Source organism: Dermacentor andersoni, chromosome 2 (genome assembly GCF_023375885.2).
Source record: "Dermacentor andersoni chromosome 2, qqDerAnde1_hic_scaffold, whole genome shotgun sequence".
In the NCBI taxonomy this organism is placed as follows: Eukaryota; Metazoa; Arthropoda; class Arachnida; order Ixodida; family Ixodidae; genus Dermacentor; species Dermacentor andersoni.
Genome location: NC_092815.1, coordinates 46,649,232 through 46,676,058, shown reverse-complemented (window position 1 = coordinate 46,676,058; position 26,827 = coordinate 46,649,232). Strand labels below are relative to the sequence as shown.

Sequence of the window (26,827 nt, the reverse complement as noted above, 5' to 3'; positions counted from 1 at the left end):
AGCAGCCGTGCGTAAACGGCACGGTCGCACTGTATGGCTGTCGCTCTTCGCAGTCGCCGTCGGCGGCTTGCAGTATGTGCATGCTCTCTCGAGCAGCGCACTGCGAAACGGTGTCGATAGCTGTTTGACCTGCGGGCGGGCGCGGACGGAGCGCGGCGCACCGCTCTGGGCCAGCGGGCCTCTTTCCGTCGCCTCCCACTTGACCTGCGTCGTAGCTCGAGGTCGTCGACCCTGGAACGGGCGTGCTTGTCTCGGTCTTTCATTTATCCAAGCACCTGCCTGTCTTCTTGCATGCAGCCTTATATAGCGCCGCTGGCAGATTCAGGCACGCCGGCAGCAACCACGTCGCGGTGGACACGCGAGCTGGCCGCAGCAACAATCGCCACCTCGTTTCTGAAAAAAAAAAAAAAAAAATGAAGTCGGAGTTTTGCTCCAAAAGCCGAAGTATCGATTGCGGCAACAAATTAGTAGACAGCTATACGAAGTAAGGATAGTAGTTTTATCGGCCGTATAAACTTGAAACATTCGCTTAATTACTGACTGAATTAACAAGCATGGTGTCGGCCCGCACAGGCAAGCATGAACACATCACACTAGATAACTGCGGGCACTCGCTGTCAAAACGCTGTTGTTGCAAACGCGGCGGCAGCAGCGAGCGAAGTGACCTTCGTGTTGTCCATTGCTTGAACCCAAACAGCGGCGAGAAAAAGCACGCTCAAAAGTACGAGCCGTCTGCAGCTCGCTTTCAAGCGGCGCGCTAGAGCGCGCGCTGACAGCAAAATATACGCAGTTGCTAGCGGACAAGAAGCCCCCCCCCTCTCCCTTCCTTCCGCGCTGTCTCCCCACATCCCTTCCTCTCGCTCGCTATGAGCCGCGATCGTCCTGTCGCGAAATACGCAGTTGCTGCCCGAGCCCATGGAACGCCGCCCCCCTCCCCCCTACGGCCTTTCGCGCGACGGAAGACGGCGCGTTTGCTCTGCGCTTTCCTCCTTTGCGCGTGCCAAATTGAGCCGCGATCCTCGGCTCCCTTCGCGTGCTTTCACTCGCACTACGCGGCGCGCGGCGACGGTGTTCTCGCCCTTGGACTTTATACGGAACATCGCGTCGACGGCGATAGCAAAAATGCGCCTGAAGTGTTCATATAATTGTTATCGCAAAAATAAAGAAGTAAAATGTTCAGTGCGAGTCGCGCTGTCTCTTCACATGACACTCTTTGCTTTGTTTATAACATGTATTTTGTGAACAACCGTCTTGATATGTACGTCGAATCGCGAACTGCGCTAAGCGCATAATTACGAGGGCGAATCGGAGTCGTTGCCTTTATCATTTTTTTTTTTTTTTAGCCAGATGTGAAGTCCATTCCCAGCGGTGGCCCTTTGTTGTACCGGACCACCCTTATCTGCCGGTATTTCCACGGCACGGCGCTGCTCTCAGTTATTGAAGATGACGGTTGTGTTTCACACGTCCACGGCGTGCGAGCAACGAAGTGTGAATTTGTTTTCTATGGAGCAAGTGGCGAACGCCCGTCGAAATCTATAGGGAAGTGCAGCCCACGTACAGTGAAAGGTGTCTCGCTTCGTGAAGTGTGAGGTGGTGGGCAGCGATTCACGTGCAACGATGAAGCCAAGTAAGCAGTCCGACGGTGGTTCCACAATCAGCCGGACGGATTCTACCACAGGGGCACCTCAAATTTATTGCTGCGATGGGACAAATGTCTGAACCGGTGTGGGGGTTATGTGGAAAAATACAGTGAGCTCTCACTTGAGTGAACTTTAAAAGACCCAAGGAAATATGTCACTAAAATGAATATTCAGTAAAACATGGAACAGCATAGGGCACAGCAGACATCGAGTCAAAAGTGTGAAATGCAATTTATGGAGTTATGTACATCAATATATACATGTGCGTAACAGCTATCTTACTGCCTATCTCATTTTGAAAAATATTTATATATATAATTTTCATTTGCACTGATGCTCTTAAAGCGTAAGAAGTAACAAAGCTGTCTACAAAGTCTGTGTTTTTGTGCACTTCCTCTGACATAGCTTGTACGTTGCTGAGACACGAAGTCTCGCAATTTTCCAGGTCATCCCACAGCCTCGGCTAGAATTACAGAATTTTGAATCTTCCTCTGACATTGCATTCCTTGTCGCACACTTCTTCGGGACGAACACCGGAAACTATTTCCAAATCTGGTGGTTGAGCACGGGCAACGAGCTCACTTTCACACTGCACATAGCCACCGCTGGAGGGGCGATTTGGGGGTGGCGTGCATCGGCTACGCCAGCGCTGCAGAGAGAAAAACTTCGTTGAAATGATCTCAAAAATGAACCCGGATCCACTGATCAAGTTCGTTCAAACGATATATTCGCTGTTCAGAAATTCGTTTAGCTGAAACATTTTTGCATATATGCATAGGAAAGCCGCCGGGGATTTTCTAAAGGTTCGTTATTCTGAAATATTCATTAAACCGACGTTCGTACAACATAGAGTTTACTGTAGTGTAAGGTACGTAGCATAGTACGTATATCTGTATTACCTGTATATACCTAATTTTGGCTAATAAAGAATGGGAACAAAGACTTTCTGATTCGCCCTAGTATATATTAACCGGGCGTATAACTGCGCCGTCTGGTTAACTTCCCTGCATTTGTTTCTTTCTCTCTCTCTCTCTCTCTCTCTCTCTCTCTGGGCTACGATCGCATGTGCTTATCGCGTGCGTGTTTACATGCACACAACGGATAGGTATTTATATGCATAGCGTATAGCGTGTAGTTAATTAGCCAATATGAATTTTCCGCGAGTTAGCCACTTTCGTTCCCCTTTTGGTCTTGATGCTTTCGTTTAGGTTTAGTGTTCTGTAAAGGGCACCCGGAGCTGTGGCGTGACGTGTGGCGACTGAAAGCTTCCAGCAGCGCGTGATCGCGCTGCGACATCGCAACGTAGCGACATTATGCCAATACCTTATTTTGTGGAATGCCACCCAGTGTCCTTCTTTCTGGTCCTCCCTCAATGCGGGACGCTTATATCTAGTTATCTGTATGGACTGACGCCTTCGAAGCCGTGTTAGCGTTCGTGGCTTTCGCGCACTCTTCGTCCAGGCACGTTCTACTGGAACATCGCTGTCGTCCGTCTGCGGTTTCCGCTTCGGGTCGTTGCGTCCATCAGTGAAGAGCGCGCCAAGATTTTCTTTGGTTTCTGTCACTCTGCGCTGAAGAGGAGAGAATACCATGATAGACGCGTGGGGGGCCAGTCGTCTCGTTTGATACCGAGGCCGAAGGGGAGAATGACCACCTGGCACCTCCCCGCATCTGATGCATGCCTCTGCCGCCTCTCTTCGCGCGATGGGAGCGTGTCCTCTGCTCGTGTCCCGTCCCGCTCGCTTCGCGCGGACCGTCCGTGGCCGCGCTTCTTTCGGACGAGGCCGTTGGCGGCGGCGGCGGCTTTGGTATGCACTGCGTGGGCTGCGTGTGATGGACGTCTCGCACCGGCGTACGCTGCTTGTCTGGTGCCGCTATGTGCGCTCGATCGCGCCGTACGGCGTTATATCCGTCTGCGCGAAAAAAAAATAAAGAGAACGAGAGATATGGAAAGAGAGAATAACTGTTGTGCGTGCGTGTGTATGAGAGCGGGCGCGCGTGCCTTCAGCGCATTCCTGGCGTGTCTGCTCGGCGCAACAGGTTTTTTTCTGCGGCTCCTTTTCCTCCTCCTCGTCGTCGACGTCGCCGTTGCCGCTAGCGTTGGACGAGTGCTCGCGCCGCGCCAGATGAGGGGATCGCTTCGCCGTGGAGCGCGCGCGCTGGCGGCGGTGGAGTTGCCCGTCGCTGTTTCGCTCGAGCCGCTAGCGCCGCTGGCCCGAGTCGTTAGTTCCAGTAACCTGGTTCCTCGCTGCCGCCGCTGGATCGACGTCGGCGGGGCTTCTTTCTCGCCCGCCGACGCCGCGGCGAGGACGCATGCCCGCCGGGGCTTCGTCTTCCACGGCCGACTGCATGCCGGCGTACTGAGCGCCGCGCGTGAACTGGCGCCGTGATGGCACCGCCGGCCCAGCCGACTGGTCGCGCCTTCCTTATGTGTGTGTGTGAGCGTGTGCCTTTTACTTGGGTAGCCAAGCCGCGGCTCCCCGAGTACCGTTACCCGTCGTTCAGCCGTGCACCGAAGTCTGGCCATTTGACTTGGATGCGTCGATTGCCGTTCCCGTAAATTCGGCGTCTTCCGTGACTTGCGACCGGAACATCGCGGCGAAGACAGTAGCCGCCGCTGACGTCGCCATCGGTTTTGGGTGAAGCGCATCTTCGGGAGAAGCTCGTCCCGCGTCAGACAAGCACGCACCCTGGCGCGCGGATGTTGGCACTGCCACCGACTGCGCCGTTGGAACCGAGCGTCGTCGTTCAGCGTCCCGAGGCCAGCTGACTTCCGCCGCGCATAAAACGCCCGCGAGCGCTCGCCCTCTCTCGACGCGCGTCGTGTGTGCGTCTGCGCGCAGCGCGGTGGCGCACGAGCTGTTGCTGCTGTCGCGGCGACCAGCGCTCGTTTGTCCGTGCGCGAGTCCGCGTGTGCTGTGTGTGTCGTCGTGTCCCCGCTTGACGTGCGGCAAAGAGTGGCGTCGCGCCAAAGGAATCGAACCCTCAGCGTCCAGGTGCGCACTGCACCGAAGACGTCGGGACTGTTTCGGTGGCGCGGCGTGACGCGCCCCATCTGCCTGTTTGCGCTTGGCGGGCTCGTCACCTGTTTTCTTCTTTTTGTCGGCCGCGGAGCAGCTGACAGCCCTCGCGCGTCGAGTGTGGTGTAGCGAAACGGCGGCCCCATTTCTGTGTGTATGCACACAACCGCTGGGGTTCGCGCTGCCTCGGCTCTGTATAGGACGAAGCGGTGGCGGCGGCTGCCGAAAGTTTCGTACAAGTCTGCCCGTATACCCGCTGGCAATGGACTCATTGGCCGAGTGGAGGCTTAAACTACGGGGACGTACCTCAACAATTTGCCGCTGCCTTCCGTGACACCGTCGTCTCAGAGCTTGCAAAGCATCGAGGAGATGTACGCGTCGTCGTGCCTCTTATCCTGAAGCCGTTAGTGCAAGAACGAAACTCTGCGAATGCACGCAGTCGCCTCCTTATCTGCGATCGCGCGTTGTTGGGAGCTGTCAACCTCTTCTCTGTCATCGCTATATAGCATTCATTTCTCTAGTGCCTAACTCCTCCTGCTGGCAGAAGTTCCCGCACAGAGTTGGAACAGAGCTCGCAGTATAAGCTCAACAAGTTCAGGATCGACCGCGACGCGCACTCTTCCTTTCCCGGAATCGGATACGACGGCGATCGGTGTCGGCTTCGGCCGCCGCTTATGATGTTCTCTGCGCTCCCTCTCTCGGGAAGGAGGCCGTACGAGAGCAGTAGCGATACGGCCAGACGGTGAGGAATGGCGGTCTTTGCTGTTGTTCTTTTTTTCTCGCGCCCAGGAGGAAACCGGGAGGAGAAAAACTAGACGCTCCTGGAAGCTTCCGTTTGCGACTGTGTGTGTGTATGTGCACGTAGGCTCTACTGCTATAGATTGCCCGTCCACAGCCGCCGCCGCCGACTCCTGGCCGACGGGCCGGAAGCGGGCGGAGAGGCGTACTCAGTGGAGCAATAGACGGCTATAGGCACGAAAGAAGAATCCCCAAGCGCAACGGTCGTCGCGAAACGCGATCTGCACCACCTTCTCTGCAGAGAAGAGGGACGGACCGACGATCAGAAAGGAAGACAGCGCCGAGAGAGAGAAGCGCGCTCCGTGCCGTATCCTCCTTCCCGGCTTGCGACCTACCGTTCTTGGAGCCTCCCTTGTCGAACTGTCTGCGCGAGAAAGAAGTAAAACTTAGCCGTCTCTTCAAGTGGCCCTTCTCTGCATGCAGCGGCAGCGGTGCGTGGTTTCGGCCGAGCAGTGCTTTCAGCCGTAACGTGTCGACGACGGACGACCTGTGGCGGCGGCTGGACGGACGTCCTCTCTCTCCTCTCTGCCGCCGCCGCCTCATCGCCGTGTGATTGATAAGCGCGGTCGACCGCCGCCGCCTAAAGTGGGCGGGTTCCGCTACGGGTGCCGCCGTGTGTGCTTGCTGTGGCGACGACGCACCGACGCGCGGTCGCGCATACCTATCTTCGCGTCTCACCGGTCTGTCGCGGATACACGGTCTTTGCGCTAGCACCTGCCCTGCGCGCTGCCACACGATCCACCGTTGCCCGAGTCCGGCCCAGCGCTCGCGCACTGCATATACCGTCGCGGGTGTCAGGTGCGAGCAAGAGTCCACGGGCTCTCGACAAGCCCGCTGTTTCCAGGCTCGCGCTTCTCTCGCTGAGCGGGAGCGTTCCTGTGGACGAGTGTGAGGTGAGACAGGAGTGAGGTGACGCCGTGCGGACTTCTTTCGCTTCGAAGACCCCATTGGGGACCCATTACCCCGCTCTCCCGCCGTTGCACCTTCTTGAAGAGGAACTCTTTGAACTTGATCGCAGCCCATTTGATTCACGCTGAACAGTGTATTGTCGTGAGGCCTGCCATTACGAACTTAGCTGCTATTCGTTTCGCTCGGCGCAACCTCTCGTGGCACCGAGGGCTTTAATTGGGGAGAGCGTTCCTCACCTTTTCTGTGCGAGCGTGCTCTGAAAACGACATCAAGATTGACCGAGAAAAGTTGGACGGACATCGGACCTTCCTTGTCTAGAAGGTCTGACCTGGATCTATATTGTTCGCGCGGTCGTCGCAGCCGTCATCGCACGTGTGCTTCGAGTGCTTCGCCTGGAGGGGTAAGCTCCCGCCTTGGAGCTACAGCTCATCGCGGAGACGGCGAAATCGCTCATTGTCCTCGAAGTGCGGCGTCGCTGCCCTGATCTGCTTCTTCGCCGTGAACTCTTCATCTCTCGAGGCGGCTCGACGGGCGTCGCAGTTTTGTTCGCCACACCGTGCGAAGCACTGCTTGTGCGTGGTGCACGCGTGGGCGTCAACCCCCTTCGGACCCCTTCGCCTCCTGGATCGCCTCCGTCACCTTGTGCCTCGGAGTATCGTTTCTCCCTTTTGTCCTCTTTTTTTTTTCGTTTTACATCTTTAGCGCCCCTGTTCTCATTCTCCGCTGTTTGTGGTAGCCGGCTCTTGCTGTACTGCCGCGAGCGCTCCTGTGCGAACCGGAGTGAGGGAACCGCGTTCCCACAGGCCGCTTGTCGGAGCCGCGTCTCTTTGTGCGTGCGTGTTGTGTTGGTGCGCTTCGTGGTGATATGGTGACGGTGCGGTGAGCGCGCGGGACCCGTCCGAAGCCATGTCTGAGCTGGTGGCCAGGGCCGCGAAGATCGCGGCCGGATGCCTGACCCGCCGCTCCAAGCGCTACGACTTGGCCAAGGTGCACGCCAGGGGATGCATCGCAGCCGCAGCCGCTCCTCAGGTATGGATTCCGCTTGCTGCTGCTACAGATGCTGTATACGCGCTCGTGCTCGAGACGTCGCCGTGTGGCACGTCGCTAGCGCGCGCGCGCGGCCGCTTTGAATGTATATATACACTCAGCACGCCCTTTGAATACGAAACGCGTTGCCTTCACTCCGCCTGGTTATAGGCCGCCACCACAGTTTGGAATTGCAGACGGTGCGCGATGCAACGATAATAGGCGCGCATACGTGGTGAACTTTGCGCCAGCGTTCCCACGGAATATCATTTCTTTGTATTTCATGCGCCGAGGAAGGCTATAAACAGCTTGTACCTGTGCTCTCCGAGATAAGTATCGTCAGTGCACTTGTCGTGGCCGCTGGTTCAGTGGCTATGGCGTCCTGGCGCTGAGCTACAGGTCGCGGGTCCCATTCCCGAATACGGGCGCACTCCAAAGGGGCCAGAATGCAAGGAAGTTCGTCTACGGAGCTTTGACAGTAGGGGTCAAGATCCATCCTCAGCCTTCCACTATACGGCGCCTTTCATCTATCCCCTAGGTTTTTTCCGAATGTTAAACCAAATAAATAAATACACTCAATTTCGTCCGTTTATTCCTCACTAAATTGCCTGCTTTACGCCTGCCAAGTTGGTATTTTTAAAACTCACTCGTCTTCAAGCGTAAAGGAAACAAGCCATGCCCCGGTCAGTGAGCTCTATAGGATCCCTCGCAGCCAATATGTGTTCTGGAACCAAAACTTGAAGTATGAAATCTGTTTTGTGGCGGACATAGACTCGGTGCACCGCGCTATTGCAGGCTTCAATGTCTCATGGCGAAGAAATTAGCTGATTTTCACCGCGATACCTGTATACGTTAGGGGTTGCCAGAAATAATGCGCCCGAAGTAGCCATAGCTTTTAAGTTGTCTGCGCCTGTGCCTCCTTAGCTGGCTATGCCCCAACAACTTCAGAATTATAAAGCGGGGACCACTCGTAACGTACGCATTTTAATTCAGAGTGTCGTCGAGGTGTCCCTTTCACGGAGCGTTGAATGGTTGAAATGCACTCCACGGGTCATGTAATTTGATAGGCAACCAACACATTCCGGTCAGTATAGTCTTCGGACAGTGAGGACAAAAAAAAAAAAAAACGATCATAGCGCCAACGCCACGCCAGAGATACGTCGCCAAACGCGTTCCTTGTCTCCCCATTTCAGCATAAGTTAAAGCGGAAGCGTTGCTTGTTTAATGCTCGAACCACCATTGCTGTTAGCACCAGGGAGGTTTTAAATCTTACTTTAAGGCCTCCCTGGTGAGCACCGAACTGAAACCAACCCACAGAACATGTGAACCACACTTTGTGTTTACGAGCGCTCTTCGTCGGAGAGCGAAGTGGCTGGCGTGCTTATGTAAGCCTGGTTCCGTGTGTGGCGCCCCTTTTTCTATTACATATACATGTATATCAGGCGCTGCGCTTTTTATGCACCGCCATCAGCGGGGCCTCTTGCGAACAGCTGTATGGGGAAGCCCTGGCGCGACCTGCTGCTTATAAAGAGGGTGGGGATGGGTATGTAAAAAGGTGGGGGCATCAGAGAGAGAGAGAGAGGTTGCACGGTGGTGATGGCCTCTTGCTTCCTGCTCGTTCCGCTTTCCGGTGCGTTGGCTTGGCATGACGTCGTGCCTAACCCTGTGGGCTCGTGCGCCCCCTTCGTTCTCGCAGCAGAGGCAGCAGACAGCCAGAGTTGATTACAATGTGGCGTACGCTGGTCACGTAACTGTGCCCGTCGATCGCTCGGGCTACTGCTTCAACACGCTCCTCTCCTCCGCCTTTCTCGCTCCGCGACTGTGTGTACATCGGCGCGAGAGGCCACTTTCGTACGCGCGTTGTACACGTCAGCGGATAAGATCGCCGCCGTGCGCGCGTTTATTTTGCTCCAGCGGCAATGACAGTTGTGCCTCGCGGGCAGCTATAGGCTTGCGTTTGTTGGGCGATTATTATTCGCGAGGACGTATGTTTTCGTTTCTACCCCCGATTCCCTTCCTCTCATCTCTGCCCCCGCTCTTGTTTCGTCTTTCTTTTTTGTGTGTGTGCGCTGTTTTCACTTATTTGCAGCGAATGTCACTGGTCCGTTTTTCTACCGTCACAAAACGCAGCTTGACGCGCCGTGACTGCGCCGAGTCCGCGCGATCTCCGTCCGTACACCACACGAGGACGTGGCATGCTGCCGCTTGCAGGATATGCGGGCTCGCGTATGCGCAAGCGCGTGCCGATGTAACTTGTACCACGTGGTTCCGGCGATCAGTCGCATGCATAGTTATGCGTGCTCGCTTCCCGATTATGAAGATGTATTCGCAACGGCTCTTCTTCCGGCCGCTCGACGCCGTGCTCAGCCGGGCGCGGTCGATGCAGCGGTACTATCGGCCGGGCCTATGCAGCGCTGCGTACACATGCCTCGCCGCCCAGACGTGCGTTGGTCGGGGGGGGAGGCACTTGACGCGAACGTCCTCCCCCCCCCCCCCCTCTTCACACACGCACACACACACGCACACACCACCACGGGGAGAGAGGGAGTAGAGCGCGTGTCGGAGTCCGTTCAAGCACGTCGAACTGCTGGGACCCGGCGCCGTTGTCATCATCAACATATTGCGGGTCGAGGTGGTTGAACGTGGCGCGCCATATCCACTTTTTGAGGCCGCTCACAGCGCCTGCCTACGAACGGGTTGCGGCGACTTCTATTATATGCGGCACAGGCAAGCACAGAAAGTGGCCTCGGCGCACGCGAGAGGCACCGCTGCACCGCCGTGTATACTGTGAGGATTCGAGATGATCTTTAAAGGGACGCTAAATAGAAATGCCATGTTCACTCTGTTAGCGGAGTCCTCTTGCTATCATTAAATTGCCCTTCCAACGCGCCAGTAAGAAAGCCAGCCTTATCGCGAGAAGAGGTTTTGCTCAGAGACCAGAAAAAGACGCGATACACGTGTGGCGTGCGCGCCGAGCCTTCAAATGCCCGCACCGGCACGCCGTGTGCTGACGGCGTCTGCTCGAGCCTATAGTTAATTTTTCATCGGCAGACATCGACCACGTTGTTTTCCATAAAGAGTAAATGAAAGACTGAACATCGCAGGTTTCAATAACGTTTACATAGGTGCAGCGGCCCAACTATATATATATATATATATATATATATATATATATATATATAATGTGTGTGTGTGTGTGTGTGTGTCCCTTTAACTGGTTATTGACGACTCGTGAAACTTTCCTTCCTGTCATGTTTGTACAATTCCGATGTGTCCCCCGACCGCGCAAAGGTCAATAAATTTGACTTCACGGGGCTCGTAGGTTACGGGAGACCCGCCGCGGTGGCTCGGTTGATGTGGCGTCCTTCCGCTGAACACGTGCTCGCGCGTTGGATTATACGGGCCGCGAAGTGCAAGAACGCTCGTGCATATTATTTAGTTTGCATGTTGCGTTGTGTTCTGTGCCTGTGACATCCACTGTATACGTGATCTTTTTTTTTTTTTCATCATACACATCCGGAGCAGCCTTCTATAGGCATGCCGCTGGGCAGACCTCTCCAAGATACATTGCAGAGCTCTCTCTCTCTCTCTCTCTCTCTCTCTCTCTCTCTCTGATCAGGAAGTGCGAGAACTCTCTGACATGGAGGCAAGTACACGACATTAGCAGTTGGTCCCGTAAAAGAGTTGTCAGCGTTTCCATTAACAGTTCTTGCATTATGCTCGCCGTCTCGTGCATGGATACAGCGAAATCGTTTCACGCAACTGTTTAGCCACTGCCGTGCGCGGCTCATATATGCACTCGACAGGGCCGCTGTCACCGACGGTTTCCTGCTGAGCAGCACATGGTGTAATAAGGTGAGAAGGCGGAAGCGGCCGGATAGCGAGAGGGGGGTTGGGGGCCACCTTTTCATACACGCTATCGTTTGCAAACACTAAGTCAAGAAGGCACTCGCACTTGAAGCACAGCACGCCAGGCACGTATACGCGGTCGAAGGTCCTTTCACTCGGAGGTATGTCGGCCGTTATCGCGCAGGCCACGGTTATCGGCTGCCTCGCGTTGTCGCACGGCCTCGGTGACCAGTACTGGTTCGCACGTGCTCGGGCAGCGCAGTGTGCAGTGACTGCTTACCTGGTTGCAGCTTCCATTATACAGGCCATAAGTTTCGTATGCAAATTGCCATAGATGAAACTGTCCGTGGCGCTACAGTTATTCAGCCACCGTTGATACGATGGATGGTATACATGGCTTTGCCCAGTCCTCGTACTTGTGGCTTCAGACTTTCGTGAGGCGTTATCTATAATACGCCTTAAGTTTCTACATTTCCAGGCAAGCATATATATTTGTTTTTATAAACGTTTGAAGGCAGTAAGTGTCTGCGCACACGCATAATCATCGCTAATTGTTACACCTATAACGCGATATATTATTGAAAGTGGTCAAATCGAGAAGTCGCAGAGCCGTTTGAAGCGGGAAGAACGCAGGGTAGGCACATCCATGCATTATCCGTCGTTACCGTGCTGACTAAACCGACATGGTTGCAACTGTCATTAATACAGTCAATCACTCGATAAATCGATCAATTTATTTCATCATTTATTTTCTCGATTTCAGCCCTTGTGTGTATTGGTCCTCATCATTTCTCATGTGTCCGTGTTTTTTCATGCTTAACTAAATCATTAGTTACCAACTAGCTCATCAGTACCCGCTAAGCAATTTATTTTCATCTATTGTAATAAACAGACGAAAGGAGCGGCGGATAAAAAAAAAAAAACTGCAATTTGGCAGCTTGACGAGCCCGCAGTCTCCATTGCAATGGTCCAGAGCACAAATACGTAAATACACATTACGTAATAAAAATAAAAGTGACACTATAAAACGTAATTACATCAGGCTGAATAATTTCTACGCTATCACGTTATGGTGTTGCGGTTCCAAATTTCAAGCGTAACTTGCTTGAAGCACGGGTAAGGAAAAAAGAAATTCACAGATTCAGAATAATTCAAAAGGCTGACAACGCACAGCACAGGCGTTGCATTCCTTAATTTAAACGCTCAGTTGATACCTTTTTTACCTTCCGCCGCAGCTTGTCTTACTAACCCTGCTCTTTCTTTTCGAAACAAGATATATTTTGTATGCAGATTCGTTAAGTATTCTTCCATTTCAATTTAAAACCGCACAGTTAATCGATGGTGGTATACACCCGTGGATTCTAACGACACCAGCATTGGTAAATAAACGGCGCCAGAGTTCCCTGTACAGTAATTTGTGTAGGCGACTCTATATGTACGCCATCGTGCACGCCGCCCGTGTCCGCTGTGTGCCAACAGGAGGTGTTGCCCGTGCCGTATATGCGCCGTGCCTTTCGCTCGCGCCCGGTACACATCGGCGCCGGGTTGTGCGCCGCGTGCCCTGAATTCTCGCCCGGTCTTCCGGTGCCCGCGTTCTGGCGCAGAGAGTGACGCGCCGGTGTTCGTTTCCGCGTTGCTCTGCATGCGTGCGGCCATTGTGCGTGGTCCCCCCCCCCTCCCCCCCGCCGTTGTTCCCCGCCCGCGGCGGAGCCAGCGCGACGCGTTTCGAGCGACTCCGAGTGCCGCCGCTTACCACGGACCTGGCGCTCTTTGGCCATAGCTGGCCCTTGCGCCAATAAACACCATTCATTCATTCATTCATTCATTCATTCATTCATTCATTCATTCATTCATTCATTCATATATTCATTCATTCATTCCGAGTGCCGCCGCCATCCTCTGGCCCGTTGCTTTATTTTCACATTCTTGAAATTGGGCGAGACAGCTGTAGCTCGCGGAGTTGCGCTCTAGGTTCTCGAGTGTAAATTGTGTAACTCAAATTTTAAAGGAAGGCTAAAAAGAAGTTACCCAAGCTGTGTTAGCAAAGTCCCCTTCTACAATTAAAGACAGACAGACAGACAGACAGACAGACAGACAGACAGACAGACAGACAGACAGACAGACAGACAGACAGACAGACAGACAGACAGACAGACAGACAGACAGACAGACAGACAGACAGACAGACAGACAGACAGACAGACAGACAGACAGACAGACAGACAGACAGACAGACAGACAGACAGACAGACAGACAGACAGACAGACAGACAGACAGACAGACAGACAGACAGACAGACAGACAGACAGACAGACAGACAGACAGACAGACAGACAGACAGACAGACAGACAGACAGACAGACAGACAGACAGACAGACAGACAGACAGACAGACAGACAGACAGACAGACAGACAGACAGACAGACAGACAGACAGACAGACAGACAGACAGACAGACAGACAGACAGACAGACAGACAGACAGACAGACAGACAGACAGACAGACAGACAGACAGACAGACAGACAGACAGACAGACAGACAGACAGACAGACAGACAGACAGACAGACAGACAGACAGACAGACAGACAGACAGACAGACAGACAGACAGACAGACAGACAGACAGACAGACAGACAGACAGACAGACAGACAGACAGACAGACAGACAGACAGACAGACAGACAGACAGACAGACAGACAGACAGACAGACAGACAGACAGACAGACAGACAGACAGACAGACAGACAGACAGACAGACAGACAGACAGACAGACAGACAGACAGACAGACAGACAGACAGACAGACAGACAGACAGACAGACAGACAGACAGACAGACAGACAGACAGACAGACAGACAGACAGACAGACAGACAGACAGACAGACAGACAGACAGACAGACAGACAGACAGACAGACAGACAGACAGACAGACAGACAGACAGACAGACAGACAGACAGACAGACAGACAGACAGACAGACAGACAGACAGACAGACAGACAGACAGACAGACAGACAGACAGACAGACAGACAGACAGACAGACAGACAGACAGACAGACAGACAGACAGACAGACAGACAGACAGACAGACAGACAGACAGACAGACAGACAGACAGACAGACAGACAGACAGACAGACAGACAGACAGACAGACAGACAGACAGACAGACAGACAGACAGACAGACAGACAGACAGACAGACAGACAGACAGACAGATAGATAGATAGATAGATAGATAGATAGATAGATAGATAGATAGAAAAAAGTCAGCGTGAGAAGAGGCCAGAAAAGGCTCGAAATACGAACGAGACAAGTGGCGACGCCACCGCGATGTTCCCGCACCAGCTTGCCGTGACGTCATGTATCTGATGGCGTTCGCTTCGGCGTAGTTGTTGACGGCAAAGATGGCCTACATCTTATTTCAATATAGCCAAAGACATAACTCGGCAATTTTCAACAAGTTTTATTCAACGACCAAGTTACGAATAAAAAATATACTGTAAAATCCGTGAAGTCACGCTGACGTACGTACGGGCGCTGGAGTTCCGGTGCGAAATTCAAATGGAAATTTGAACTCCCATTTTCGCTTCGAGTTATCAGCCTGTTACCGCAAAACAAACTAAAGTATAGAAGAATACTTTAAACTCATTTAGTATTTCTCTTTAGTGTCCCTTTTCGATTATTTCGAGCGAGAAGCTTTGCGGATTTGGTCCTAAATTCCAACACTAGCTGCGGTTACAATTAACCCCTTACTTATAGAAACGCAGTCTGGTTGGCTCTCTAGTAACGTTGAAGCTAGTCTAGTAACGTTGGGTTGGCTAATCTGTAAAGAGCCTTCATGCTGTTGCCGCGCTAACAGCTAGACTACTACGTTCGTCAAGGCGTGCTTCGTTGCCGGAGATGACGCGCGCCTCGTCGTAAACCGGCGCGTCACGGTGAGCTTGAGATGCACGTGCATGCCGCTTCCGGTGCGCGGTCGTAAACGAGGCGGGGGAGAGGTACGCAGTCATCTTCACGAAACAAACGAAACTACTCTGCAGTCACAAACGCAAGCGAAGAAAATAAACAACAAGAACCACTGCGTTTGCTTACTAGGATTCTAGGCGGATGTACTTTAAGAAATTGCGTATATTATAGCGAACCTTATCAAGCGTACTGAGCTATAGAGCTGCGGCTGTGTAGAAGCGCTCAAGACCGCCAGCTGACACAGCGTGCCCCCCCCCCCCCCTTACCCCCTTGCCTGCAGCGTGCAGTACCGCAGGACCTCGACGTTGACCTTCGCGGTGCAGTGCGTGCCGACATTGTGCGCGGCCGCGGCGTGCACAGCGCTACGTAGCGCCCAGTTGCCGACGAGCTGCAGGGTCGGCATATGGGAGCGGGGGTGCGTACAAGCGCGCACCAAACGGGGCCGCCGATTAATTTCGAAGGCAGGTGGCGTGGGCTAGCTGCGAACGCGGGCACGCGCATACTCGGCGTCGGTGCGTGGCCTGTGGCCGTCATTTGCACACAATCACCGCCGCCGCTGTGACGTGGCGCACGTTCTCGTTGACCGCGCGGCCTCGCAATGGCGGCGTGCCTTACCGGAACTACCGGAACGCGCGTGACGTAGTTCGAGCGCCGTTATACGGAAGACGCACTCGTAGGGCGTCCAGGGGAGGCCGACTGCCCAGTACAAACGTTTCTTTTTTTTTTATTTCCTTTTATGTTCTTTATTGCCGTGAGTATGTAAGGACATGTTGGCGCGCCACAGAGGTGGCGCATATGCCACTCATCGTCGCTATAGAGAGTTGCCTCCCATGCTCCCAATGCTTCCAATGCATATGTCTTCTATAGTAAACGCTGCACATGGGGGCAGATAATATGGGCAGAAAATATGAGGAAACAAGAGAAGATTCGGGGGAAAGTGGGGGGGGGGGGGGGGAACGCACACTTTTTCAATCAGCCCCACTTCTTTTAACATATATTATTTGTTTTGAAAACATATATACACTTGACAGCAAAGGGACTATTAAAAAAAATTACCGACGATTACGTTACTTCCTAATGCGAAATTTGAGCGCAGCAAATAAGCTGTTTCACCTTTTCGATAGATTGAGGCAAAGAAATCGAGCAACACATGTATGCGCTATCACAGAATTTTTTTTTTATTTTTCACACGTATTCCTTTAACAAAGACTCCACTAACAGTTCTTGACAGTCATGAAGGAAGCTTTGTGGTCGGAGAAATAGACTGATATATGTTCGACTTGGTACACCAATGCTTGATTCTCAAAGACGAGATCTATAAAAGTGCCTCGCGAGGTTGTCACAGCCGTGGGACGCGTTACGAGCGAGAGGAACGGGATGTTCTCCCGCATAAGTGTTAGGAAATTGCTGTTTGTCTTTATGTCAACATTAAAGTCCCCCACTACTAACATCGGTGTGGATCGATGGACGGTTAATGCGAGTTGCAGGAAGTGCACGACGTCTTTCGTGAGTGCGGTAGGGGCGAAGTAGGCAGCTACTACCAGCAAGATAATTTCGCAGTGGCGAACGGCAGCGGCAATTTCGGCTCGGGCGGTGCACATATACAGATCCGCCGCCACCGATCTGGCTCTCTGATTGCCACCGCACAGGGCGAACGGCAGCGGCAATTTCGGCTCGGGCGGTGCACATATACAGATCCGCCGCCACCGATCTGGCTCTCTGATTGCCACCGCACAGGGGTTGCATTGGAGGAGGAGCGAAGAAAGGAATTAAGTTCGAGCCGGCGCTTTGACAACCGGAGACTCGCAGGAAGAGGGGGGAGGGGGGCGGCGTGTACACCCAGCGGCAAACGATGGGGGCAGAAGCGCGCGCAGCAAGCGGACAACACGATAAAGGGAGGAGGGAAGAGATAGCAGCGACTGACTGATGCCGCTGACGCCGATAGTGAGTCAACCCCAGCTGCGGAGTTGGTTTCAGGGACAACGCCGCCGATGCCGACACAAACAATATGATACCCTCGCTTCCGCAGCGCTAAGAACCAGGTCTAGCCGTGGGAAGGTGGTCACGTATTCGTTGACGTGCCGGGGCCTACGTGAAATAACCGGCGCGTCGGCAACTGAAGAGCACCCTATCCGCCACACAAGAACAGGGGGGGGGGACCCTTTCCTCCTCTTTCTGCATGGCGGCGACGGTGTTCTATGCAGTCACGTTATCTTGACTCTCTAGCGGCGTCAGTGGCATCCAGCGGTATCAGTCGGTCGCTGCTAGCGCTGGGGGGATGAAAGGGGGGCGGAGCTGGTTACGAGGCCGACGACAACGCCGACGACGACGCGAAACCCAGGAACGGACGCCAAAGAGCTGCGCTCTAAAACATGCAGTAACTTTACACATGTAACACGCGAAAAATGAAAACGTAGCCCTGTGTACCGTCATCGCACTTCCAACAAGTCTCAATACATGTTGTAAAGAAGGTTCTATACGCATCCACATAGCATATATCGGCTAGCGTGCTTATCGATATCGTCATGAAGGAGAGGGACGGGAGAGAGACAAACAGGCTGCAATATCTGGCCAAACATCCATGCTTACGTTCACTTACAATTCACATGCAATTTTATACTAATAATGGCGAGTATAGTACCGATGACCTCTTAAAATCACAAGTTCGCGTTTCTAAAGAGTGTCTCTTGGCCACGGGTCCAATCAGGTCTCCCGGTCAAGAGTCAAAGTGCTCAAAATTGTGTAGCAATTTCCGTGTTCTCGCATCTTTATAACTATACCAGTTGACCCACGTAACTTGAGCCAAATTAAAAAAAAGAAAGTATGTAAATGTCACATAGCTTGACAGAACCAAGGTAAGGTTGTTTGCCGTCGCTTGGAGATACTGAGACAATTTTTGCGTTCAGCCTAATTACTCAGTAGTCTTAATTAATTAATCAACTTCTCAAATATTATAGTTAGATTAAAAGTCAGTGAGAAAATTCTAGAGCAACATGAAAAACTCCCGATACAGCTTTCTGTTGCTTAATACGTGCTACATAAAAGTGTTTTTCCGCGAGAGGGCCGTCAGGTTTCACCTGATGGTCCCCGAGTGGGCCTAGCCAGGTGACGTGGAGCTTGCTTACGTCTATAGTGGACCGAATAAAGTTGTTTCTCTCTCTCTCTCTCTCTCCAAGCATGAGAAAAGCCCGCGAATACACGCAAAGTGCTGCGAGCGGCACTTCGCGCGGCTTTCTTTTTTTTTTTTTGTATTCGCAGGTTTCTTTCATGCTCGAAAAAACACATTTATGCACCACGTATTGAGCAACAGAAAGCTACCCGCCGTGGTTGCTTGGTGACTATGGTGTTGGGCTGCTAAGCACGAAGTCGCGGGATCGAATCCCGGCCTGCGGTCGCCTTTCGATGGCGGCGAAATGCGGAAACACCCTTGTGCTTAGATTTACCTGCACGTTAAAGAACCCCTGGGGGGTCTAAATTATTCTGCAGTCCACCACCAAGGCGTGCCTCATAATCGAATCGTGGTTTATGCATTAAAGACCCCATAAGTTATTTTCTTTTTGAACAGAAAGCTGGATCGGGAGTCTTTCATGTTGCCCCGCCATATTTTCTTTGATACTTTTAATCTAAATATAATATTTGATTAAGTTGATTAAGTATTTAAGACGACTTATGTATTTTTTTGGCAGAATTCAAAAAAAAAAAAATAATAATCTGAATATCTCCAAGCGACAGCAAACAATATTACCTTGGTTCTAGCTGTCCAGCTGCGTGGCATTTGCATGTTTTTTAATGTTTGGCTCAAGTTATGGGACAACCGGTATTCGGGCGACTTGCACCGACGTGATCGCGGCCACGAGCCTGAACCCCACCGAAAGGCTGCGAGCCGCTATGTAATTTTCTGGACGCCTATCGTATGGCACGGGGGGGGGGGGGGGGGGAGGCGAACTCAGGTGTGCACGATTTACCGCCGAGGGTATTCCCCGGCCATCTCTCTATTCCAGTGTTTACAGAGAGTTATAGACATGGGGTCCTCCGGCTGGCGCTTTTATCTGCGTTATATATAATGTGCGTTACCCAGAATTCCCCGACTTTCGTGACCTTGGATATTTCCGTGACTCACACCGCGCGGTGCCGCTAATCGGTTTCCCTTGGGGCAAGCCTGCCTGCTTGAAATGGCAGGCCTTAACTCCACCGGTGGCAACGTTGCTCGCATGTTCGTGGCCAGCGGAAAACGTGCTGCTCCGGGGCAGGGGAGCGAGCCTAATGAGCGGATAGGCGTCTCTTCGAGAGCGTACACGTCTCCCGCATGCCTTGGCTGACAATCGCCGAGGGCGCGTGTGTCGCGAGACTGCGTATGCTGTGGGGTGTCACTGCTATAATTTGCCTTTACTGAAATGACACCTCAAACTGTCTTAAGGGCTGCTATGAGAAAATAAGTAAAATTGTGTTTTGTGCCTCGTAATTTGCCGTTTGCCATGCCCTCTGGGCCTGTTAACGGAAACCTAAGCGAAAAAATAAAGAAAGGCCTGGCGCCAGGGCTTCACGTGGTGCGACTTGTACGGACGAGTTCACCAGAGGGAGAACTTGAACAACGTTTCGAGAAGACACGGGCTCTAGCGGTCTGTCTTATAGGAGCTGCCATCCAGCAAACGTTTACCAAGAAAGTGCGGGTGCTGAAATGGAAGAAGTAAGTACGGACGAATGTTTTACGAACGTACGATTTTACACTACCGATTGGCGCTTGCCATGTTTCAATGTACACGCGCTTGCGTTGCGCCGTACATAACCAGGTACTCCTTTTTTGTTTCCGAGAAACAATAGGATTGTGCGTTAGCGGGTTGTGTATACACTGTGCACTGACGTCTATCGCCGATAAGATACGAGAGCGCCAGAGGTTACGCCCCTGACGGCCGCGCTGTCAATATCACGTCTCTCTTTCGCTCTCGCTTTTGCGCAGCGGCAGGACATTCCAGGCGTGCCTGCCCGCACAGGTGGAGGGTGTCGCCGCCGCGCTGTTATACTTAATTACGACAGACGCTGGTTTGACGTCCCGCAGCAGCTGTTGCCGCCGTGGCGTGCGCGATGCATGCACCCGGGAACCCATTTCGATATCCTGCAATGCTTTGAGGCATCATCCACGCGCACTTGAGGGGAGGAGGGGGGGGGGGGGGTGGAGGGGGTAGATACTTCAATTAGTATAGAGATATACCAGACGAGTGCGCTGCATTTTGCCTCTTACAAGTATCTCTTTTGTCAAACACCCTCTCGAAAGACTGCGCCACGTGCAGTGATTAACCGAAGTGATCGCATAAGAAATTTATGTCGCTGGAGCTAACGTATCAACAACCAACTGGTCTTCGTCAATGCAACAACAGGTTTTTTTTTCTTTGAAAAAGAAAGAACAGTTGCTGCCCTGACGAAGACAAGCTCTTTTCTCGAAACGTTGGCTCCAGCGACATTGCTCGTTCGACGACTGTTGGTCACTTCAAGCCTCCACGTCCACGCGAAATTCGGTCTCGCTTGGGCCGCATGCAATACAGTACGTTTCGAGAGATGAATAGCTTGCAGCGATACTCGCGGCGAACTTTCCACCAAAGCGGACGTTTATCAAGATCGCTCACATCGGTATTGGCCTTGTGTTGTGCGAACTTGCAGAGCAGAGTCGCGAGAGCCGGCGATGCCCCGCAGCGACTCGTGAGGCGCACTTTTTACTGGAGCGTGAAAACTCCGCGCAGATCGAGTACACGTACCGAGACGAAGGTTGCGCTTGACTTGCCCACGAACGCGTTTTAGCCACACGGCGGAGATTCGCGGAGAGCTGTTGATTGCTTCGCGTTGTTGTTAGCTGCTCAGTTTCCTGACCAGGATGGAAGCTATTGGAAGCGTGCACTATACAGTTGGTTTGACACGAAGAACGGTGGAGCAGCGCGAAAGACTTGGACAGGAAGGAGGACGCAGGCGTCTATGTGTGGTCCTTACGGTCTTCATTTCTTCTGCGCTCCTTTTAGCCGTTCATAATGCTATTTCTCTCCCCCCCCCCTTCTTCATTTTTGCTTACGTGAAGCATCCTTTCGCTTGCTTGCTTTTGTTGGTGACATTTTGTTTCATGGAACTTCATAGCGTGAAGCAGCACGTTGATCAAGCCCATCACTATAGGCACCTCTCCTGTTATCATAAACCTCTCTCTCTCTCTCTTTCGCTCTTCATAGGGGCAGTCGCTGGTGTCTGTCCGCCTTACTGTCGGCTCCCAATAAGATCACGCAAAATTATTTCTTATGATTTTTTTTTAGTGTGTGCACAGCAAGTTGCAATATCCTACGCGGCTTTCTCGCGAGAGACGTTATTACAAAGGTGTCGACGAGCAGCAGAGCTCGCATGCATGCAGGGAGTGCAAGTCATATTGTCGCGCGGGCAGATCGGTTCCTTGCGCGCGTAATTGTAATTGTAATTGGTTCTCATGCCCTCGACAGCTTGGATGTGTCGGTTCGAACAATGAGTCGACATACCGGACTACTTATATATGGCATAGCTCCATCGTCAGACGCGAAGGTCATATTTGCAAGATTGTTGTCCGTGTATTTCGTTACGCTTTTCTTTCTTGCTTTATATTAATTCCAACTACACAATGCATGATTCAGGCAATAATGGTGTTTGAGGATCGGTCGTCACGCTCCGTGACCCAGCCATCGACCGCCCGTCATCGCATGGATATGTGTCCGCCCCGCAAGAAGTGTCTTCAACCCATAGCGAATATTTTTTTTCGTTTTCTTTTCATTACTTGCAATCAAAATTCTTTCATTCGGAGCGCTATATGTATATACTACTTCGAGCTGGCGATGGTGTGGTTGTGTATATAACCTGGCGAGCTCTTCTGTACACTGCTGGACCCCAGACCGCAGTCTTTCGCGCTGCAGGTGTAATAACCCGCCGTGGTTGCTTAGTGGCTATGCTGTTGGGCTGCTGAGCGCGAGGTCGCGGGTTGGAATCCCGGCCACGGCGGCCGCTTTTCGATGGGGGCAAAATTCGTAAACATCCGTGTGCATAGACTTTGGTGCATATTAAAGAACCCCAGGTGGTCCAAATTTCCGGAGTCTCCCACTACGTCGAGCCTTATAACCAGATCGTGGTTAATTGGCGCGTAAAACTCCAAAATTTAATTGATTTCTTTTTTTGCAGGTGTAATAAACACGATACGTATATGCATGGATCATCTATGCAGGATTGTAACTCATTTGCATTGTGCTCGTGACATTGCTGTTAAACAGAATTCACACTAAACTTAAGTTTGCCAATATCCATTCGTGCTTTGTTTACAGTCGTCTCTCTAAATCTGCTCCTGCATTGGATCAAAAGTACGTACCAGTCGTACTTCAGTGTTGCACGATGCACTGTTGTCGACAGCCTCGAATCGCGTGAAAGCTCCGTGCAACGCTGTGCATGTTGATCTCAAGGTGAGGCATTTAGAAGGCGACTATGAAACGGACACTGTGTAATGCTGCGTATGCGCGTGCGTTTAGATATCTTCTTTTTATTATTTTTCATTCTTGCGCAGTGCGTGCGAGTTACGGCTGCAAACCGGTAGATCTCTGCACGGTTCACCGGCCGCGTTCGCCCTAACACAGCGAACTGACCAACATTTCGTGCGGGTCCAGCTGCGGCGCAACGAGGCAACTCGCTTGTCTTCGCCAAAGCGGGCTACATGTCCTTCGAAACGAGGCCTGCGTGGAGGCGAAAGTAAAGAAAACGAAGCCGCACCACACGCACGCACACGCGCGCACACTTGCCGACCCAACCCTGTGGCAATCCAACGCCCCTCTATAGAACGAGGAAGGTTGCGGGGTCCGACCACTCGCTTGTGGGGTAGGGAAAGGTGTACGTTTTTTAGGCGACGATCAGTTCGTTTTTTTGGTTCGTTTTTTTTTTTTCTTTGGACGAATCTTTGCCCACTTGCCTGGCTATACCTGTGCCACAGTCTAGTTTTAGCATGTACTACGTGTACTCCAGAACCAGTCGGGACGACCGCGCAGCGCTCCTCGGCACACGTGCGCGATCTCGTTATTCCGCGACGACCGCACGCTTTATCTCGCCGATTCGGCCGGCGACGCTTTGACAAATTGCGTAGCGGCGACTGCCTCGCACGCAGTATACTCTACCCTCCTGAGGCGCCGTTTAGGCACGGTCCGTAGTTAGCGTACGCTCGGTCGCCGTTTGCACCTGCCCTGCAGTTTTCTCATGATGGCGTATATATATATATATGCGCATTCGCAGCTAGATCGCCTTATTCCCGTATCCGATAATCGGAGCCCAGCTCGCGCAGCATTGCGGCTGTGCCGAGTCATGCTGGAGAGGTGCGTCCTGCATGCGTTGTGGTGCAGTACGCGCGGAGAGCCACGGCTGGGGTGAAACTGCTGTGGCATGGAGTGTGTACTATATGCACGCGGTGAGGCCGTGTCTTTCGTTGTACGTATAGATGTATACAGCTGCGCCAGTGCGCTTGCCGCTTCGCGTTCTGTTTCGAAAGACAGCGGCAGGGTCGACCTGAATTCTTCGTCTTCACAGACGTACGCGCTGAAACGAGGCAAGGGCAGCCGAGCAGCGCGCTGACTCCAAGAAAGCGCCGACGAGGGGGGGGGGGTCTCCAGTTGAGGCGGCGGCGGAATCCCGCTGATTCGCATACATACCTGCCGGAGGGATTCCTTGTTCTTCTCTCGTGCTCGACTGCTGCCGCTGCTGCCTGAGGCCACAACGGGGTCAAGAGCGCGGGCCGAGCAGAACGAGCGAGCAGGCGTGCTGCATGCTTGTTCGTGGCGCTGTCTCACTTGAGAATGTCAAGAGAGAGATGCTGTTGTTGCCTCGATCCCCGCCGTCTCGCTCTATTTTTGTCTTCTGCATTTTTGTCCATGCGTGTTTGTTGTGACTCCACGTAGCTGGTAGTTGTCGCTTTGCTTCACGCTGAGCGCGCTCGAAAGAGTTGCGCGTTGCCTGTCGATCGCGAAGAGACTCTGAACGACTCGTGTTCTGTCGCGCATCCTGGTATACATACTCGTATGCAAACGGCCCGTCGCTGTCTCTCTGCTGGGTTGTTGGAAGGAGAGCTGTGATTGGTCTCGACACGTAAAAGGGAGAAAAGAAGCGATGCGAGAAAAATGAAGATGTAGCGTCGATCTATCAGTGGTGATTTCCCAGATGCTCAGGACACGGTATCGCGGACTCGTGTGAGCGGAATGCTATTTGCAAGTGCTACGATAATTCACCGGATGAATTCAGCCAGTTAACAGTGTTACAGTGAGCTCGTAATAACCACACAAAGTGCACGAGTTATTCCTCTGTTCTTCAGTCATCCTACGAGGATCGTGCACGCTTGTCTATATCATTGCTTCGTTAATCGACTATCGAACGCATTCTTGCAGCAGCAGTCCTTGTGCTCTTTTACAGGTAAAACAAAGCCGTTAAAAGGTGTCGTATTAGTCTGCTATACAAATGACGTCCTTAAATGCGCGTCCTCCGCGAAATATCCCTGTTTATACGCAGAGGGGAAAAGAAAATGCTGCATTCCCTTTTGTTTGCACGTCATGGGATTGTCAGTGTCACGCGGATATTATTGACTTCTCCGCTCGCGTAGAGCTCGTCACACCGGTGCCGCGCCTGACATGTGGCATGCCTTCGGAAACCCGTGCGCAGCGGCGCGCGCAGAAGAGCTGCGCGGTTCGTGCAATACACCAAGCGTCGAGAATTCATAGCCATCGGTGTACACGTATACGTCTCTTCGCTTAGCCTGGCTTGCTGGCTGGTCGGCTGTAAGCTGGCTGGCATGTGGGACGTCCCCTTACACGAGATGCGGCCGTCACGTGGTGTACAGCGCGCGCAAGCGGCTTGCACAATGCAAGCGACGCCTATGCGCGAGAGAAGACGCCGCAGGAGAAGAAACCGGCGCGAAGCCATCCCATATTCCTTCCGTCGTTGTCGTCAAGCCATTATACGGGCTCGCCGTCCACGGGGCGTGTTACGCACGCGTTTCGGTTGTCGCTCGTGTACGGTTTGCGCAACCTCCGCGCGAGTCACTTCGTGTGGCTTCCCGCTGCGCTGAGAAAGCGATGGCGCGTAATTGCACTGGCCGCTGCATAGCATATATATGAGCTTCGTTTTCGATTTGCCGCGTTGGCTAAAACCAGTCCCGACGTTGACTGGTTAGGAAACTCCGCGCGTCGTTAATGAGCTAGACTTGCACTCTCTCCGTTGGTTGAGTGTGGGGTGCGCGGTGTGCATGTATAGTATATAAATCATTGCACTCCATACCGTCCTGGCCGTTTTCCTCTACGTATAGGTTTATAATGCATGGACGCGCACGAGCAAGGTCCGTGCCTATCAAAGCTTCCACAGAATGTGGGCGACGTCGTAAAGAGTGAAGATCGAATTCTTGCGCATGCAGGGCGGAATTCTGCGTTCGTTTGCCGTCTGCGCGTGGATACAGAAACGTAGCCGGATCTAAAGAAACTCGCGCGTGCTTGCGTTCAATGAATGCGAGATGCATGTTCGGGCGGGGCGGCTGCAACGCGAATAGAACAGCAGCAAGAAGGTTCACACAAGTCGTGCTTCGTAAAATAGTAGAATTCAAAACCTATAGATACAAGAATTTGCAGAAGAAAAAGAAGAATGCGTAACTTTCCTGTGAGCTTATATTGCGGTATCCGACAGACGCCGACCTCGCATTTAACTATGCGCTGCAGCTCTTCGACCGGGTATATACGTTTTGGGCATATACCTGCGCGCCTGTAAGAGAAGGTGATCACGCTGTATGTGTACGCTTATATAGCGAATCCGAAAGCACACGGTCGCATGCCTTCTTGTTTGCCCTCCGGCGTCGCTTCCTCTTTATGCGCTAACGAAGGTCAATTACATACGCGTTGTCACTCGCCGCTATAAAACGTGCGGGTCGGAATGACGAAAACGAGGAAATATGGATAAGAGTTCGAGATAGTTACTGCATGTGGTCAACAGCTCCGTTCTTGTCCTTCGAGCGGCCAAGAGGGATGCGCCAACGGCGTGATGAGTTTCTCTTGACATCATTGTACAAAATGCCTTCATTTGAATTGTAACGTGTGGCCACACGTAGGCGTAGGCCGACAAGAAACGAGCTGTGCGCGCGAACAGGCGCAGAAATCTGACCCACGTTGGTGTTCGTACGAACTTGTGTGTGCCTTCTTCTGTTGCCTCCGTTCTTGCCTACACTCACAGTAACGTTTACAGGTTGATGAAAATTTCCATAATTAAATCTCACCGTCTACATGCTGTTAATGGTTTTTGTTTGCTCTCTCCGCTTGTCGTGTCCCCCCGCCTTTCTCCCCCCTATCCCTCTTTTTTTTTTATCCTTTTCTGCTCGTGCAAGTCCGGCTATTCTCAATTTCGCTTATATTTTATCGTTCTTTCGAACTTTTCTATAGATCAAATTTGAAGTGAACATCCCTTACGTTCTGTTTGCTATAGAGCTGTCGGTTTCTTGGCCAATCTCTCCACAGCGGTTATGTACCAGAGTTTCTGAAACCATCATTGTGGTCGTCGTCGTTGTCATTATTGCATAGACGTTGCAGTCGAGGTGTTCCACTTCCAA

At 52.4% G+C, this 26,827-nt stretch overlaps 1 protein-coding gene across 3 annotated transcripts in view; it reads left to right on the top strand.

Moving 5' to 3' along the window:
• baz (par-3 family cell polarity regulator) overlaps positions 1 to 26,827 on the top strand; it is a 250,546-nt gene that overhangs the window by 143,149 nt on the left and 80,570 nt on the right. The window contains exon 1 of one of the 3 annotated variants that reach the window (XM_055077193.2): positions 3,800 to 7,396. The exons of the other annotated variants lie outside the window; for them this stretch is intronic. Within the exon in view, the coding sequence (XP_054933168.1) occupies positions 7,274 to 7,396 (123 nt within the window). The 5' untranslated portion in view covers positions 3,800 to 7,273. Of the gene's footprint in view, positions 1 to 3,799; positions 7,397 to 26,827 lie in introns of those variants that run through there. 3 annotated transcript variants of the gene reach the window in all.